This window comes from Xiphophorus hellerii, chromosome 11, assembly GCF_003331165.1.
Source record: "Xiphophorus hellerii strain 12219 chromosome 11, Xiphophorus_hellerii-4.1, whole genome shotgun sequence".
NCBI lineage: Eukaryota > Metazoa > Chordata > Actinopteri > Cyprinodontiformes > Poeciliidae > Xiphophorus > Xiphophorus hellerii.
The window spans coordinates 20955411-20973697 of NC_045682.1; the positions used below are offsets into that span (position 1 = coordinate 20955411).

Below are 18287 nucleotides of genomic sequence, written 5' to 3' on the forward strand. Positions count from 1 at the left end.
CCTTTTAGACTAAGACAACATTTCTATTTACTTTATTTTTTCCACAGTAAAACTTAATTGTGTTATAGCAAGCCATCAAGATCAATTATTTTAATGTTTAAATAGTCAGTTGAAGCTGAGGTGTGGTGCTGATTATTAACATGAGACAGTTTTATTCATTAAAACAATGGTTTGCTAAAGTATTCATACCTCTTGAACTCTTAAATGTTATTACAGTACAACAACAAACTTCAAATTCGATCCAATTCGATTCGAGCCAATGAAAATTGGCAAACTATGCAACTGTGTCATCGATCAAAAGGATTCATGAAGTTCAATTAATTTGGTCATTCATTAATAATAACTTCATTTATAAAGAACTTTCTAGAAGCAGAACAGTTTGCAGGAGATAAAATCCATAATAAGAGATACAGAATGAAAGCAGATAAGAATCGATCAGTAAATAATAATAAAAAAAACTCTTAAAAGTACAATTTCAACAAATGACAGAACAGCAAAAATAATCAGCTCCATAACCAACCAAACATGGTCAAATAATGTTTATGGTCATATATGAACAGCTGCTGCTCGCGTTCTCACTAAAACCAAGAAGATAACAGAGAGCATCATCCCAGTTTTAAAATCATTACACTGTAGCTCAGAGAAGACTTTAAAATACTTTTATAAACGGCTTGTTGATGTTTGTTACCAGCCTTCCTGTCTTAATAAAACTTAAATAATACTTCTATTAGTTTATAACCACCAAACAGCTTAGCACCAAATACATAAAGGATTTGTTGTATCAACCTTCCAGACTACTCAGGCCTTCTGGTTCTAGTCTACTCTGCATCCACAGAACCAGAACCAAACATGGAGAAGCAGAATTCAGCTGCTATGCAGCACAGATCTGGAACAAACTTCCAGAGAACTGAAAAACAACCAAACCACCGAGTGCCTTTACATCAAGGCCCAAAATCCACCTGTTTAGAGTTGCCTTTCATTAGGAGTAGGTGGAACACTGATGAACATGTTTGATGTGCATTTGCTTGATGAGTCTAGTGGCATTTAACAAAGTGCAACGCTTATTGCTTGCTTCATAAGTGACAACTTATGAAGCAAGCAATAAGTTGTCATGCTGATGAAATGTGCTACACAAATAAACTTGACTGTAACAAGCAAAGAAAGTCATGACTGTGTGAAACCAAGCGGTGGACAGTATTTACTTGAATACTGTACTTAATTACACTTTTGTTGAGTATCTTTAATTTGACCGTTTATTTTTCAGGCAACTTATGATTTTCATTCCACTACATTTCAAGGGGAAATATTGTACTTTAGACTCATTTCTAGGTAGTTTGTTACTTCTGTTCTAGGAGGATTTATTCTTTGGTTTTGTTACTGACTCCATACATCACAAATGGACCCAGATGTCAAACAATTCAACTTAATACTTTCTCACAGGAAGGCAAGTTACTTATGTAATGGAATCAGGTTGGTACAACAGTTTATACTTACATATTTGAGCTTGCAAATAAAAAAAACTTTTAAAAACAACCTTACATTTTCATTCCTCTTTTCTGTTGAGAACCAATTTGATCACATCTTCTCGTTTTATGTTCCATCCAAACTGCTTCGTCTCTGGCACATAATTAGCTGAAACGTGTAAAAAAAAAAAACTCACTGCAGCCTCTAGTGGCAGGCTTATGAATTACATCATGAGTACCTTTAAGTTTCTTCTTGAAGGTTAAACCAGCACTGCAGTCAATAACCACACAGCACTTTGAAAAACTATTTAATCACATCCTTTCACAGCTTAAATATTAATATGTGATTTTGACAAGACATTCCATCAAACAAGGGAGTGTTTGGAACGTTGGAGTCATGACAATATCAGAGTGTTACGTTTTGTTTGATTAAGGCCCCTGGAACTAAAGTTGTAACAAATGGACTCTTTACAGTCACATTGATGTCCTAACCACTTGGAGCAACCGGCAACCACACGATGTAAAAGCAGGAAAAACGCTCAGCTTGTTTTCCTACAACTTCTGGATGAGGATGGAAGACGCTCCGCCTCCTCCGTTGCAGATTCCTGCGAGTCCGTACTGACCAGACTTCAGGTTGTGCACCATGTGACCCACGATCCTCGCCCCAGACATCCTGAAAAATTCAAGCAGGTTAGGTTTGCTGGTTTTGTAAATGCAAAAGGAAGACGTTTTCTTCAGTCTCAAAAGGTTTGATTATCAAAAATAGACAAAAAGTTCCTTCTTTGATCAGCAAGTTTGAGAGTTTAACAGAAGCCGTCATCGTATTTTGAATGAAAAGCAGAACTCCAGGCTAACGAGTTGGTACAATACTGCCATCTTGTGGTGACATCAAAACATGACAATTAAGTTGCCATAAAAAAACAAAAAAACCCAAACACAATTAAAAATGTTCCATTCTGGAAACTGTGGATGGGATATAAAACTATCAGGATGATTTAGCTGTCTGATGATGAGAATGATCTCATCAGTTTCTCCTCCTTTACAATATAAACATATCAACAGAAGGTGAACAGATCCTAAGGTTGGTGTTCTGTAGAACCATTAGCTGGTTTACTGTCTTGTACACATTCTGGATCACCATCCCCACCGTTGCACTTTTCTGTTTGACCTCTTACCCAATTGGGTGTCCCAAAGACACAGCTCCTCCGTTGACGTTGACTTTTGCCGGGTCGATGTCGAGCATTTTGATGTTGGCCAGCACGACCACGCTGAAGGCTTCGTTGATCTCCCACATGGCGATGTCCTCCTTCTTCAGGCCAGCTGCGTCCAGAACCTGCAACCACAGGAGTACATTTTCTGTATAAAGTTGCATAATGATTTTTCTCTCAGTTTAATTTTGAATCTGACAAATCATGTTCTCTTTTGCAAGTTTGTCTATTTAGTACAGATTTACAGTGAATACATAAACATCCAGTTTACGTATAGAAATATAAAAGGCAATTCTATCCAATCGTTTGAACAAATTTAATCTCAAATGCAAACAGTTAAATTTGATCCAAGTCATCAATCAATAAAATCAAATGTTTTCTTATTTTTAAAAGCCTGTTTGAAATAAATCAAATCATTTTCTTGGCTTCCTTCATCTTGCTATGATCTTGTGACGATGCTGTTGGCTCCTGTTGGTCAATAACTTTAAAAATCGAACCACAGAAGGCGGCGTCCATCATTACTAACATAAACAGTGCGCTGCTGTTTGATTGCTACGTTCTTCTTCTGCTCATGCAGACTTTGAGGTCGTAAACCGTTCAAAAAGAACGGTCGCGCTTAAATACTGGAATGAATGCACTAGAAAATGAGATTAGCTAACTCCACCTTCCACCCACCTTTGGGACAGCGTACGCCGGAGCGATGGGGAAGTCAATGGGTGCGACAGCCGCATCAGCGAAAGCTATGAAGCAAGAAGAATAAATCGTGGATCATCAGAGCTGCGAGTTCGATGGATAATCCCTTCAACTCGCTGCGTTTGGCACCTACAGACGATCCTGGCCAGGGGCGTGACATTGAGTCTCTTTGCGGCGTCTGCCGTCATCAGAACGAGAGCGGCTGCTCCGTCGTTCAGTGTGCTGGCGTTAGCTGCCGTCACCGTGCCTGAAAAGAAGCAGGACTTATTAAAGCTTCAGTATGTAGCTTTTCTAAAAATATGTTTTTTTTCTTAGTTGCTAAAATTATCCTTATGTTGTGACAGGATGAGACAAAGAATCTGTGGAAAAATTTTGCTACTCCCTGCTATTGCCGTCTGAAGAAATGCACTGCTCCCAGTCGACAACCAATCAGAACCAGGAGGAGGGACTTAGAGCTGCCAGTCAACTTTGTGAACGCACTGCTAAATGAGCTTGTAACAGAAAAACAACTTACTGTTACAGGAAAAACCATCTCCATTTCCTGTAACAGGAAGCCATGCTAACTAGCCTTGGCATCCACAACAGGCTCTGCTGATAGAGAGAAGCTGTATTGGAGAGGCACACACACATACATGACTGACAGTGCTAACACCCAGGTCCTGACTCTGATTTTACAAATATGTAAAAAAATATTTTTTTATAGAGGTTACATACTGCAGCTTTAAATGAATGAAGTCCAACTGATCAGCAGTCTGAATATTAACCAGTCAGCCAAAATCAGGCCTGTTCTGCCTATACACATATCGGTTATGATCTTTACCGTTCTCTTTCTGGAAGACTGCCTTCAGTTTGGGCACTTTGCTGAAGTCCACCCTCCTCCACTCCTCGTCCTCGGACACCAGCACGTCTGGTTTCCCTACAGGACCACAGAAACATCAGCCCAGTGGAACTTAACCGCCACATCCTGCCGAGAGCAGCGCTCTCTGGGCGCTCCTGCACCTCTCTGTGGAATGCTGACTGGGACGATCTCCTTGGCCAGCACGCCGGACTCGTGCGCTGCTTTGCTGCGGCTGTAGGAGCTGATGGCGTAGGCGTCCTGCTCCTCTCTGCTGATCTTGCACTGCTTCGCCGTGTTCTCTGCACAGTTGCCCTGTGGAAGTAGCACACGGCAGTGTTGTGGTGCTGCGAAAAACCACAGATTGAGACGACTTTGCTCCAACATTTACCATGTGGAACTTGTTGTAGACGTCTGTGAGGCCGTCCTTGACAATGAGGTCCTCCATCCTCACGCCTCCGTAGGGTGGTGTCTCTCTGGCCATGACGTACGGCACGTTGGACATGCTCTCCATGCCTCCTGCCACCATAACATCCTGAACACACACACACGTTTTTATTCTGAAAGTCTGCAAAGGACTCACAATCTTGTTGCAGAACATTAGATAGTGAAGCTGAAGCTCTAAAGAAAACAAACAAAACAAAAAGAAAATGTGGTAAAAGTGGACTTTGTTGCTTTTAGCCTCACTTGTCTTACCTGATGTCCACACATTAGACTCTGTGCCGCCAACATGATGGACTTCATCCCAGAAGCACACACTTTGTTGATGGTTGTTGCCGGTGTACCAATTGTCAAACCTGGAACAAAAACATGAAAAATTTTTAATTTCCATCAGCTTAATAAACTCAACTAGTGGTGTGTCCTTTGATTTTGATATTGGTCGATATCTGTACCTGATCCGATACTTCAAAAATACATTTAAAAAATGAAAAGTGAATAAACAGATTTGGGATATCCTGTATTTTTTTTTCTTGTATCCACCTTATTTATCATTTAACTACACCGAGGCTGTGTAAGTCAGAGGCAAGTACTTTTTTTTAACTGAGCAAGTTTCGGTAAAAGAACAAAAACATTGAGCAACATGAAAAGCTATATTTACTGTAATCTAACTTATCGGGATGTATCGCAATGATAAAAATAGAAACTATATAAAATTTGACAAAAAAAAAAATACTGCAGAGTAAGGGCACAATTTCAACATCTAAACTGGACAGTTATTAAAAATAACTGAAGTCTTTTTTCTCCTTCACTTTAATTTTGTTCTTAGTTTTATAAGAAAAGCACCAACATGACCTTACCTGCCCCCAGCAGGGCCTGTCGTGTGGGAGCCTGACCCTCCGCCGCCTGAAGCACGTTGCCCATGTAAACTTCCTTCACCTCTTCAGGAGAAATTCCTAAGGAAACAAAGTCAACTCATCATCTTGTTTCAATTGAGTAATCTTTGTTTCACTTTAAAATAAAAACAAAAAACATGCACCAAATTTTGGCGCAAACTTTCATTCTCCTATTCTGGTAAAGCTTAGACCTACCCATATAGATTTTAATCGGTTCTGCTTTCTGTTGGGGAACAATAATTTACAAAGATGTAAAACAGTGTTCTTTATTGCTTGTCATTTAGATTAAAAGCAAAGGGAGACAGATGTTACAGTAAAACATCTGTTACATATTTAAAACAACGCACAGAATGCTAATGCCGCTTGTAGTCATCTGACTTGACTTGAACTAAACGAGCAAATGTTTATAATCCAAATGTTTGGTCAGGTAACAAAAAATTAACTTTTTTTGTTTTTGTCATAGTAATGATCCCCGTTCGTTTACAAAGATTTTTAGCAAACCTCTCACAAACGCATGTTAAATCAGGCTTTAGACGGAACCAACTGTGTGGACACACCTGCTTTCTCTATGGCTCCTTTAATAGCAACAGAGCCCAGTTTGGTGGCAGGAACTGCTGCCAGGCTGCCTCTGAAGGAGCCCATTGGAGTTCGCACCGCGCTGACGATGACGACTTCCTGTAAACATGCGATTTTTTTGTTTTGTTCTTTTTTTTTTTTTTACATAAAACTGACAGACAGTTTTATGTTAAAAATGTGATCCAAACACAACTTGTTTACGATGCTTATAGGGGTACTTACATTAAGCGAAGGCCGTGATGTGTAGGTTCTGGCAAAGTAACTGTGAGCCTACAATGACAAGACCGTAGAAAATATGACAATTCAAACAAGGATGCATTTGAAGACTTGTTTTGTAAAAGTGAGGTTGCAAACATAAAAAATGGCTGCTCTAAGGCTTTACTCAGGTGAACTAAGGCGACTTGGGACATGTGCGAACTTTTTGTCAGATAAGCCAAAATAGTGATAAAAAAACAAAACAAAAACAACATTATAAAATCCAAAATCACAAAAAAATACTGCTCAAAAATTAACTAATTATGCAATATTTTTACTTAAAAGCAAAGTAATCAGATTTTTTTTTTAGAAAAGTGATGTTGAGCTAAACTTAAAAAGGAGCTAATAAAAAAAAAACATCGAGTTTGCAAATTCTTTTAGGACACCGTTGCAAGGTTAAGAAGATGATAGAAAATTTAGTCTATTCTCAGCTATAACAAGATTTGGGTCTCTGAAAACAAACGCTTTATTTGGTCAGGCTAAATAAAATTTATTTATAGCTGGTTTGGCTGCACTAAAGTCTGTCTTTGACTAAAAATTGGTGTAGAAATCTCATCTTATGATACAAAAAAAAACCGAAAGTAAAATGATTAAAAAATGCAAATACTTTGTGCTGTACCATTTATTTTGTTTTTGTGGACTTGTTCAGGGTCTCAAACATAAAAACAAGTGTGTGTTTCTTTAAATCCGCAACAAGTTGCTCTGAATTTTCCACGTTTTGTTTTTGGGCTCAAATCGCCTTTATTGAGCAGTAAACAAACAGAAGGGGAAGACGTGCAGCAAATGGGCCGACACCGGGAATCGAACCCAGGACATCTGAGTCGAGGACTACATAGTGCGCGCTCCAATGTATGGGACTAATACAAACTTGCTGCTGGAGGCCGTCTCTGCATGCAAACGAATGGGCAATATCAGAATCTGAAAACATTTCACGGAACACGTCTCTAACTCATTCTTTTTACTTTTATGACTGGAGTTTTCTCACAATACCTCTGTTTTCAGAGTAGGCGTGACGCCGAACAATGTCCGGAAATGTGGCGCTGCTGTCTCGGTTGTTGATATCGGGGCTGGAGAGACGAGAGTGGAACAGAACTGGGAAAAACTTTCTGTTTGTTGGCAGCTTGATTTTGCCCTTTTGTGTCTCATGCTTCGCATGTGCGACTCCACTGCCTTGATTCCCATCGTTCCGAGTTTGAAAAATTTCTTGCACAAAATACAACGTGCTACGTACATATTCGCTGGTACCGGTCGCAGCCATGTTGAAAAATTTTGGTTGAACAGCCAATTTTCGTTGAATTTACACTTTCCCATCTGGTCCTGGATAAAAACAATCACTGCTCCTGCTACAAGAGCGATGTGCATCGGCTCTGAGAGTCCCGCCCGCAACAACATCGCTTTTATTGGTTCCGCTATCGGGATCGCGTGACGTTACAACGAAAGGCATTAAGTAAACCATAAAAAAAAAAAAAAAGTCAAGTTATTTTAATATTTGAGACGAATTACAACAATTAAATCCAATTTACGACATGTTAACATTTTAATATCAATTACGGCTTTATTTTTAAATTGATGAACCGCGGGAAACCTGGCACCTAAGATTTATCTCTGTAATCCTCTAGCACAATTTAAATCACATTTTCTGGCGGGTCAAATTTGTACCATTCTTCACCTGTAATCTGGGGCCAGAGTGGGTAAAAGGTGATCCAGATTTACTAAATACTATGAAATATTCCTTTGTCAAGAGCCACACGGGAAGCTTAGAATGGCACTCCAACTTTACCCGTTGTATTACTGAGGTCAAAACTTATTAATAGAAGCAATGCTGTAGCTTTGGATAAAATGCATGACGGCTGTGCCATAAAGCTAGCAGCAGAAACTACATACAAGAAAAAGCAGCTCTGCAGCCCCATTGCAAAGTAATGCTAAGTTTCATGCTAAGTAAGTGGACAGTGGCAGTTTACTTATTTGTTGTTTTTATGAGTGCTATGATTCACGGTGAACCCAAATAACACAATGACCCTCTCTGCTGCTGTCAGACTGTCAAAGTTTGGCCAAGGACGCTTCTCAAACAGTAAACACTTAGCACAGCTGCTCCAAGTTACGGCCTTCTGTTGCCATAGAGGTGCTAAAATGACTTTATTTTTGGCTAATATGCGCTAAACTTTACCGTCATTCTCACACTGTGACTTACCAGGCGCCTACACGTCCGAGCCTGCACGGTTAACAGTCTGCCGGGGGACATTTTAGCCTCTAAGACAAAACAAAGCAGGAGAGTTTCACCTTCAAGCAGCGCACTGCAAAGGGTTAAGAAAACACCAGCCTGTACAGAGAGGGGTGTGTTTCGAAGACGTCATCAGTTGCTTGGCATTATGGTTGTTGTAGTTTAATCACAGTTTGTTTCTCGGCATTTAGAATCGCTGTTCATATTGGACACATATCGACACACTGTTGCTGTTCAGTTAGATATTTTACGAAGGAAACAAAAGAATGAAAAGAAATAAAAAGAGACAAGATGAGAAATAGTGGCTCCATTTTACTGAAACATACACAATATAATTGCTTATATTTTATTTTGGTTTTCAGGTGAACTCTTCCGCAAGCTTTTTATGAGAAGCCCAATTCGTCAGCTCTGCAGGCTTTTTTTTTCCCCCCAAGATTTTTTAATGAGGAAAATCCCATTTTTTCTTAGATGTTGCCAGGCTTATTGTGGTTTTTTTGTTGTTGTTTTGTTGTTGTTTGGTTGTTTTTTTTGTCAAGAAGACCTTATTCAGCAATTTACAGGTGGGCACCTGTGTGGTGTTTTTCTATTCCAGAGGTTTACAACTTTCATGATCCAAAGAGTAAGTTTTTCCCTCAGTCCAACTAACTAAAACTCTTTTAGAGCCGTAAATGTTACATGACCCTTCGAAAAAAGACAAAAAAGAGAAGCAGCATTCAGCTTGCACCACAAATCTGGAACAAACTTTCAGAAAACTGTAAAACAGCTGAAACACTGACTTCCTTTAAACCTCGACTATAAACCCACCTGTTTAGAGTTGTATTTGAAACGTAATCAATTATGAATTTAACGATGGCGCTTGACTTAATGTCATGTTTTGATTGTTGACTCTATGTTGCATGACTTTGTGTTTTTGTTTGTTGTCTTGTTGGTGAAATGTGCTGTACAAATGAAATTTGATTGATTGATTGATTGAACCTCTAATTTTCTATTTCTACAACAGCTGTCATTTGTAAAACCAATCATTTTATTTCTGATTTTATGTTCTAAAGTAAAAATAAAACAAAGACAATATACACATTGTCTCCTTTGGGTTGTAGATATTTGTGGAAAATTATGTAAAAAAAAAATTTTTGTCAACCTATAAAAAATATTAATGGCAATTATCTGTAATGGAGATTCATTGCAATTATTACATGAAAAAACATTTTTAAAAATGGCATCTTTTATTATTTTATGTTTAAAAACATCAACTGGTTCTTTATCATTTTTAGCCAAAGTTATTAAAACCCCATTTTGAAGCTACAAAGAGTCACTTGTGGCTCCCAAGCCCTGTTCTATTAAATCTTTTTTTTTTCTACTACATTGGTAGTTTCTATACCAAAACAATCTTCCCAAAAAAAGAATTGTAATGGTATTTTTGTCCACTGCATGATTTACAGCATTATTGTATATTTAGCAAAAGACATGCAGACATTTTTTCTCATCTTCTCTCCAAACAAACCAAAGAAAATGCGATTTTCTAGTGCGCGGAAACAATCAGTTTTTACCATGTGTCTCAACCTTTAAAATCCTGAGTGAAATACAGAACAGGGGCTCAACAACCCAGCTATAAGTAGTTCATCAGAGTGTTATGGGCTCTTCTTCGTTGGTAGTGGTATTCTGTTTGTCTTGAGCCGGAGGGAAAGTACAGGTGACCTAGAAAGGGTCAGACGCATCATTGACATTGTGTTGAGCCACTGCATGATTTTGCCAGAGTGACTGACCTTTAACCGAGCATTTACCTCTGTTCTCAAAAGCAGCATCCACTGTTTGACCAATCCCAGGCAGATGCCTGTGGATGGGTTTGGGGTAGCCAAAGTTAGTTGGAATTGGGAAAAAATTATAGTCTCCAGTTGTTAATAATAGTCAATAATTTTCAGGATTGCCCTGTTTAGAAAACAGCAGTAATTTAAGATTATGGTATTTCCTTCTTTTTGAGCAGCAACTTTCACTTTTTTTTAAGCTTGTGATTAAAACAAAAAAAAGGTGTTTTTTTGCGATTAAGACAAAAAAACACCTTTTTCTTGTGGGGACGCCTCCACCGATCTAGGGAAAGAGAAATGCTTTGGAGTGAAGTACAGAGGGAGCTGTGAGACCAAAAAATGTGACAGAACCTTTCTGCTGACACCGTTGTTTCATCTGTTGACTCATTTGATATTTACCTAAAACAGTTCAAACTGGCACTGAATTCTTTGGAAGGCATCACATCTTATATTTCCATCATTTCGTCATTTACCAGCTGCACATTGGTGAACATGACGAAGACTTGTACATACACGGCAGTGCTTCTCAAACATCTGTCTTCATCTTGATCCGTGTCAGATTTCTAATCTTGTGGGTGTTTTATTGGAAATTTCTGTGAAACACCAACGCAAAGTAGTGCGATGTTGTCAAGTGGAAGAAAAAGGATATATTTTACTTTAATTTTTTACAAATGAAATGGTTTGTATTTGCTTTTAGCTCACTCTGCTGATACCCCTAAATAAAAATGTAGGAATGTTCTTGTGAAAAGAAAACATGACCATAAAATGTTGAATGCTGATTCTTTATTCACACATTCATTGGACAAATAATGTTTTCAGCTCCATCTAAATGATAACATTTTTTTTTTGGTTATTTTTTTAATTCAGAAGAGTGTATGCCTAAATTTTATTCCACCACCTCTACATTAAATACATTCTTAGATAAGATGAAAAGCTACGTAATGCCAAAATAAAGTGCCTTAAGCTAATTACAGCCAAGCAGGAAGGTGTTCTTCAGCACACGTAGCAACTTCCCGCTCAACAGGTCATACATGTACATGTAGAGGCCACTGTAGATGTGAGCATAACCTGAAAAACAGAGACTAAGGGTTAGACTCTTTGATGCCTGGGAATAAGACCTAATTCATCCGACTCCGATGTACGGATAAGCAGGTATATCCAATGGCTGCATAGATGGATGCCTTGTATGTCCATATTTAGTATTAAAGTTGAAATGCTAAAAACTGCTGACATGGCAGAATGAGTTAACGGTTCCTGTCAGTCATGTTTAAAGTTTAAATATTGGGCATTGTGGTCATCATGACCAATATTGAGCAGGAGTTTCTGCTCAGTTGATGAGCAGAAACTTGACAAATGAGCATTTGTACAAGCTAGCATTTAAAGTAAAGCTAATATTCCCTTAGATGTTAATGCCAATGCTATATTCACCTTCTTTCTCGGTGGCTGCTGCCACCTTGTTGCTCATTCCGGAAAACTTCTGTCTCACCCAGGAAAATGATTCCACAGCCTTTCTGCTTTCATCAAAACTGAAGCAACAACAACAAAAAAATAAAACAAAAATTATAGATGCATAAAACCAGGGCAAATAAATGATCCATGTTGTAAATGGAGATCAGTGCACATCTGACTCACGTCAAGTAGAAGTAGCCCCCCCAGAACAGATAGGTTTTTCCAGACCGAGTATCTTGAAAAGCAGCGTCGACTTTTGTCAAAAAACTTGGCAGACCAAATTCAGAGAGGGACTTTGGGTAGCCCTGTACCAGCTGGGTTCCAGAGAAGGCCCATACTTTAGAACCTTTAAACAAAACAGTGGCATCAAAGAATGACTAATGCTAAATGTGAAATAGGACTGATCCAGTGAATGACTAGGGAGGAATATTACCTTTGAAAAGTAAGACGTTGCCAGTCCTTGGGTTCTCGTAAGCAGCATCAACGCTCATTGGGGCGTTGGGCCAGAAGCTTGAGATAAGACTTTTTTGGGGCGTGCTGCTCTGGGAGCTGCTGTGCCACAAGTAGCTGAGAGCAGATATGAACATAAGCATTAGGTGCTAATGCTAAGGAACAATAAACTTCAAAGTTTTGATTTAGATATCAGCATTTTGCCATGGGGGATGAATGTGTAATACCTGTCCTTGAAGAAAAACATTTCTCCTTTCAAGGTGGTGACCGCATCAAACTCCACAGGTGAGCTGCAGACATCAGGGATGGTGGGAGCCTGAGTTGTAGTTGCTGTGGGATCTCCAGAAGGTTTTGAACCTGTTGTAGTTGCTGCAGTACCTCCAGAAGGATTTGAACCTGTTGTAGTTGCTGCGGTACCTCCAGAAGGATTTGAACCTGTTGTAGTTGCTGTGGTACCTCCAGAAGGATTTGAACCTGTTGTAGTTGCTGCGGTACCTCCAGAAGGATTTGAACCTGTTGTAGTTGCTGCGGTACCTCCAGAAGGATTTGAACCTGTTGTAGTTGCTGCGGTACCTCCAGAAGGATTTGAACCTGTTGTAGTTGCTGCGGTACCTCCAGAAGGATTTGAACCTGTTGTAGTTGCTGCGGTACCTCCAGAAGGATTTGAACCTGTTGTAGTTGCTGCGGTACCTCCAGAAGGATTTGAACCTGTTGTAGTTGCTGTGGTAACTCCAGAAGGATTTGAACCTGTTGTAGTTGCTGTGGTACCTCCAGAAGGTTTTGAACCTGTTGTAGTTATTGTGGTAACTCCAGAAGGATTTGAACCTAGAGGTGAAAAATTTCAGCACAATTTAAATTCATAATTTCTTGTTCACAGAATAAGGTATAATCAGCATCTTTTTTTTTTTTTTTACAAGATTCTTAACAATGGTTTGAACTTTCCCCAGAGATGTAATTGTTTAAGCACTAACCATAAAGCGACTGGATGCCTCTGACATCATCTTGGGGCAGAACAAAGGTGTTGGGGTCTTTGTATGAGTACAGAGGGTACATGAGAGCAGCGCGATTGTCAGAGTGGGACAAGCCCAGAGAGTGGCCGAACTCATGGGCAGCAACCAGGAAGAGGACGTAGCCTAAAGCAGAAAAGTACATAATGAAACGGTCATCTTGGCCAATTTCTACAAAGAAAACAAAATCCCTTCCCAAAATAATGTATAAATGACCGACTTACCTTTGCTTGAACGAAATGTGAAGGTCTCATCGTCGTCAAAGTGAGCGTCTCCTCCGATGTCAGGAGAAGGAGCAAAGGCGTGGGCAAGAGTACTGCCAGGCCCATCAAAGGGGTAATTATCACCGTGTGCTGTTTGCAAAAAGTGTCTGATTAGTTTGCAAACCTTGTTCGATACAACCTTTTCAAACATGTTTAATGTTTCAACAATGAAGTGACTGAATCGTTGTTGTGAATAGTAGTACACAGCAAAGTCTGCAAAGAACTTTTGCTGTTTTAGTTTCTCCCTTTTGATGGAGCCACTAAGGATGCAATTTTACTCCCTGTGAGACTCTACAAGAAAATTTGCTTCCACTCACATCGACGAGCAAAGGAGATCATGATGTCAGCCGTGCCACTGGTAAGTTTTGTGAACCTCAGAGGAGTGACTTTGGCCCAAACCTCTAGAGCTCTTCGAATGGAGTCATCCACCTCTGCCTGAGACATGTCGGGGGTATAATTCACAAACCTGTTTTACAAAAACAACAGTCAACCACATCAGTACCATAGCTGGGTATGACATATTTTACTGTACAGGTCCTCTTCAGACCATCCACCTGTATGTGATGGTGTTTTTTTTCCATTTGAGGCCGTCTCCAAAAGTCGAATATCGGGCAATGTTTTCATCTGCGACTCCACAGCGGGGTTTCTTCATCACCTCCAGGGTGTTGTTATCCAGAGTCCCCGTTATCCGGAGACCAAAGAATTTCTGCATCTCACTCAGCTTCTTGCTCATTGGGTTGGCTCCTTTCCGAGATAACGGCTCTTTCTCCTCTGTCAGGTTGAAGAATCTCTTCAGGTAACCCTGTTAAAGGAGACAGCACAACTCAATGTGAAGTCAATGAAACTTAAGGAATTGTTCAGGACAGAAAACAAAACATACCTTTGCAAAACTTTCATCTTGCACTGTTACTTTGGAGACAGGCACACAGCAGACTGCGGCTGCAAAGCTTAGTAGCACGTAGACACCAAGAGACTTCATCCTTCTTTCCTGAGCTGGTTCATAGTGATACCCACTGGAGTCAGCTGTTATATAGGGTGGATGGTTTGGAGAGTAGGCAGGTTAAGCAACCATCCTCTTGGGACAGAGACACGGGAAACATTGCATGGATGAAAAGGGATCATTGGATCAGAGGAGAGGAAGATAAGTCCAGAAAAAAACCAGTGTAATTAGGACAAGACGTCAAATGACAGAGGCATGACAAGACTGATTGCTGAAGTAAATATAATGCCATAATTAAGTCAGTTAAATAGTATTGTGAAACAGCCAGTAATTTGTACTGTATATATTTCCTTTAAATATTGATATTGATGACTTGAATACTTTTTACTTTGATTTTAGTTTGTATTTGAATATGTTTCTAATTAAAATCACAGATTATTTATACCAAAGGCATCGCCTCCATAGCTACGTTACATTGACCTCTGTTTGCCCTTCCTTGAACACCCTGTTGTTTTGTAATATGTTTTGCACTGTTGACATGCTAACCTGGAAACACAACATTAATGCATCACAAAAGCCTGTCTTTGTGTCAGGTGCTCTTTTAATCGTCTGCTCCATGCAGGTCGATGCCGGGAATCCAAAGATCTTCACTCACAAAAGTCTACTCCAGCCCTGAGGCTCCTGGCTCTGCCGAAAAGTTACTGATGGAGTCGGAGTGCTAATCTGTACAAGCTGGGTCATGCCGTGAACAAAAGCAGCCCTACTGTCTACACATTTTAAAGTTTACCATAAGTCAAACCGCAATTTGAGTCCTTATGATTGTAGTGCAACTGCTGCAACCTGAAAAAGATATAATATGAATGTATGCTGTAAGGCACTGTGTGCTATCTGGGTACAGTGTGCACAAAATAATTAAGGTTTAGCAAAGTTCTCTCCAGTTATCACTATTTAACTGGGGTTTCCATCAATACGTCATAAAATCCTGTATCACGAAAGAACATCCCATTGTAACACCGCAATCCTTTTGTCCCAGACTGCATTGTGGTTACTGTTTCATAACAGTGGGCACCGGGAGGGGCAGAACCGTCTTCATTGTGTAAAACGTCTCAGTTCTGATTGAACAACACACGTAAATACGCTGTGTTGAAACTGCAACCCAATGAACTGACAGACATTCGTGCTGCTGTGACACGTACATCTTCTGTGGTCTACAACAAAATCTGTCATATCTTTGACTAGTTTTGATGAAGTGATGAAACTTTCGTCTATCTATCGGTTGTGTCTTAGCGTCTTATTTTAGCCCCACTACTCATTCGTCATCAATCATGACTAAATATGTTGTGGTTATGATATCAGGAAGTAGATCCACACGGAGAAATACCCCTCCCACACAACATTATTCAGCTGTTTTTCTTTTGTTCAACACTTAAACGTAAAGAAAATATGACTAATTGTAGGATTAATATAATTACACGAACACCTGATGTTTTGAATCACAACAAGATGTACAAAACGTAAACCTATGCGTTTTATTGATGAGATATCTGGAGTAATTTAAATAAAAGCATGTATTTGAATCGAAATCATGGCTCCACAAGACTGGGTGAAGCTGTGTTGGTCAAGGCACTAGATTGCTAATTTCCCCGACATGTTTATGAGTGTGTCATGACAGAAAGAAATGCACTGCATGTACGTAAAGAGAGACGACAGAACACACTAAAATATAATGAATTGCTGTGACAAACTGATTGTGTCGTGCGAATAGTGGAAGTATGACCGTCTGAATCATCATTCCTGAAACTGCAAAAAAAGCATTGGAAACTGTTTACCCTCTGACCTTTAACATCCAGAACAACAATAACCAACGGAGAGTTAATACCACACACACACGCACAAATGTACTAACATTTACTAGTTTGTATCCCTATCTTTATTAGGAGATTGTTTTGAGTTAATTTTACTTGCGTATGAATCAATCAATCAAATTTTATTTGTATAGCACATTTCAGCAGCAAGGCATTTCAAAGTGCTTTACATCATATCAAACACAGAAACACAATGCAACATAGAATCAACAATCAAAACACGACATTAAGTCAAGTTTCATCATTAAATTTAGTGTAAACGTAGTGTAATTCAAACCCTCACAAACCAAATTCATATTTTAGTCCTCACACCAACCTCCAAACCAAAAAATAGTTTTCCACCTCAATGGGTTTCAGACCCATAAAAGTGATTTTAAAACAGAAAAAGTTTTAAAAAGGTAACAAAAACCGTAAAGCACAAATTTGCATTCATGCATCATTCAGTATCAAACCGACATGCTAATATTAACATCTCATAAAAATCCCAGTTCTTCAAATAAATATTTGTGAAAGATAAATAAGATCCAAAACCTCACAATGCTGAAATATGTGATGAATTTTCAGACCAGCTTCTTCTTTTTGATATGTTTTCCTTACAGAGAATCTTCCTCACTCTTTGTTATGTCTTTCTCATAATATAGACTTTGTTATGTCTGTGTTACGGGGAATCAGATCATCTTCCTGGACATCTCTATCATATATTTACCCTTCTTCTGGATTTAAAATGTAAGAAATGTATTTATATATTTTTTAGTTGGTCTGCCTGCGACATTGAAACACACAGTATATTAGCATATTCAATATTCTGGAACTTTATCATATTTCATCACAGTGCAACAAACCTCAGTTTATTTTATTGTGATTGTACCAACACAAAGTGGCACAAAAGACATAAACACGTAATTGTGTGAAGAAAAAGGTTTTCTCTTTTTTCCCACAAATCTAAAGATCATGTTTGTTTAACAAATTCTCATTTTCAACAACAACCTGTTTAGAAAACGTACAACAGAAAACAGAAAAAAAAATCAAAAACAGAGTAAAAAAAAAAAAAATCTAAATAATTACAAAAGTGTTCATTTCTTTTTCTCCATTCTTTGATATTTACCATTTCTTGATTGTCTTTCTTATTTGAAGATTTACATGTAAATAAGGTACCTACTGTAACCAGCAGTAGGAATGATCTCAGAGTGGAAAATCTAAATAAAACTCCCCACGGCATTGTTTACCTAACTTTTTCTTCAGAGCCACCATGAAAAAATTGCCACATTCCTTCCCCTCAGTCGAGCAAAGTTATGCAATCTTACATACACAGCATGCATGCACAGGATCTGGACGCTGGTACAGGCTTAATTTACTGTGACAAGCTGAATACTCTGGCATCAACGTAAAGCTGAACGAGACCATAACCTGAAGTCAGCCAGTCTCAGCTCTGCAGCTTGTAATTTGACAATTAAACGTGTTTCTTGTGGTTTCTGTGGTTGTGTAATCAGATGAGTCCTGATTGCAGAACCCATCCCCATTTATTCACCCCAACAAGAGAGAAACACCATAAAACCAGAAACATTTTCTCTCTGTTTCTGCTGGTTAAATTACCTGTAATAACACAGCATATAAGCGAGTGCAACCAAAAGCTTCTTCCAGCTGAGTAGTGCAACCCTCCCCCACCTGTTGCTGTGAGATACAATTTAGCTGACTGAAAGAACAAACAAGCGTTTTGGAAACAATTTAGAAAAACATGGACTAACTTGGGATGTTGTTGCGTCATCGATGCATTTAACAAATATACAAAATGTGTTTTTTTCATCATGACATTTTATTTTTATCACTTTTTCGTGCATACAGTCAAATAGTCCTGGAAGTGAGACATACAAAAATACTTTTTTTACAATTTGATTTGATTTATTTAAATAGAAACGCAAATAGCAA

The 18287-nt window shown here is 38.9% G+C and overlaps 2 protein-coding genes across 2 annotated transcripts; both read right to left on the minus strand.

Annotated features, from left to right (window-relative positions):
• Positions 1-128: 128 nt before the first annotated feature.
• acat1 (acetyl-CoA acetyltransferase 1) lies at positions 129-8690 on the minus strand. Its single transcript, XM_032576792.1, has 12 exons — positions 8556-8690; positions 6332-6379; positions 6091-6208; positions 5498-5593; positions 4896-4996; positions 4591-4734; positions 4364-4514; positions 4185-4280; positions 3498-3611; positions 3347-3411; positions 2639-2796; positions 129-2136 (listed from the first exon to the last, which is right to left on the minus strand). Exons 1-12 carry the CDS (start codon positions 8604-8606, stop codon positions 2016-2018), a joined length of 1263 nt encoding a protein of 420 aa, XP_032432683.1. The 5' UTR covers positions 8607-8690; the 3' UTR covers positions 129-2015.
• Positions 8691-11155: 2465 nt separating this feature from the next.
• On the minus strand, positions 11156-14627 carry LOC116728569 (collagenase 3-like). Its single transcript, XM_032576787.1, has 10 exons — positions 14437-14627; positions 14111-14358; positions 13874-14022; positions 13518-13646; positions 13258-13419; positions 12514-13111; positions 12270-12403; positions 12020-12182; positions 11816-11913; positions 11156-11455 (listed from the first exon to the last, which is right to left on the minus strand). The coding sequence occupies exons 1-10, from the start codon at positions 14533-14535 to the stop codon at positions 11352-11354; spliced, it is 1884 nt and encodes a 627-aa protein (XP_032432678.1). The 5' UTR covers positions 14536-14627; the 3' UTR covers positions 11156-11351.
• Positions 14628-18287: the final 3660 nt, after the last annotated feature.

What these genes read in the sequence shown, in the direction of transcription:
- acat1 (XM_032576792.1), bottom strand. Translation starts at nt 8,606, where the DNA reads ATGTCCCCCGGCAGACTGTTAACCGTGCAGGCTCGGACGTGTAGGCGC. An exon ending in GCCCCTGGCCAGGATCGTCT is followed by an intron (nt 3,412 to 3,497) that starts GTAGGTGCCAAA and finishes CTTGCTTCATAG; the next exon opens with CTTTCGCTGATGCGGCTGTC. An exon ending in CGGCGTACGCTGTCCCAAAG is followed by an intron (nt 2,797 to 3,346) that starts GTGGGTGGAAGG and finishes CTGTGGTTGCAG; the next exon opens with GTTCTGGACGCAGCTGGCCT.
- LOC116728569 (XM_032576787.1), bottom strand. Translation starts at nt 14,535, where the DNA reads ATGAAGTCTCTTGGTGTCTACGTGCTACTAAGCTTTGCAGCCGCAGTC. An exon ending in GATCTCCTTTGCTCGTCGAT is followed by an intron (nt 13,647 to 13,873) that starts GTGAGTGGAAGC and finishes TTTTGCAAACAG; the next exon opens with CACACGGTGATAATTACCCC. An exon ending in CACATTTCGTTCAAGCAAAG is followed by an intron (nt 13,420 to 13,517) that starts GTAAGTCGGTCA and finishes TTTCTGCTTTAG; the next exon opens with GCTACGTCCTCTTCCTGGTT.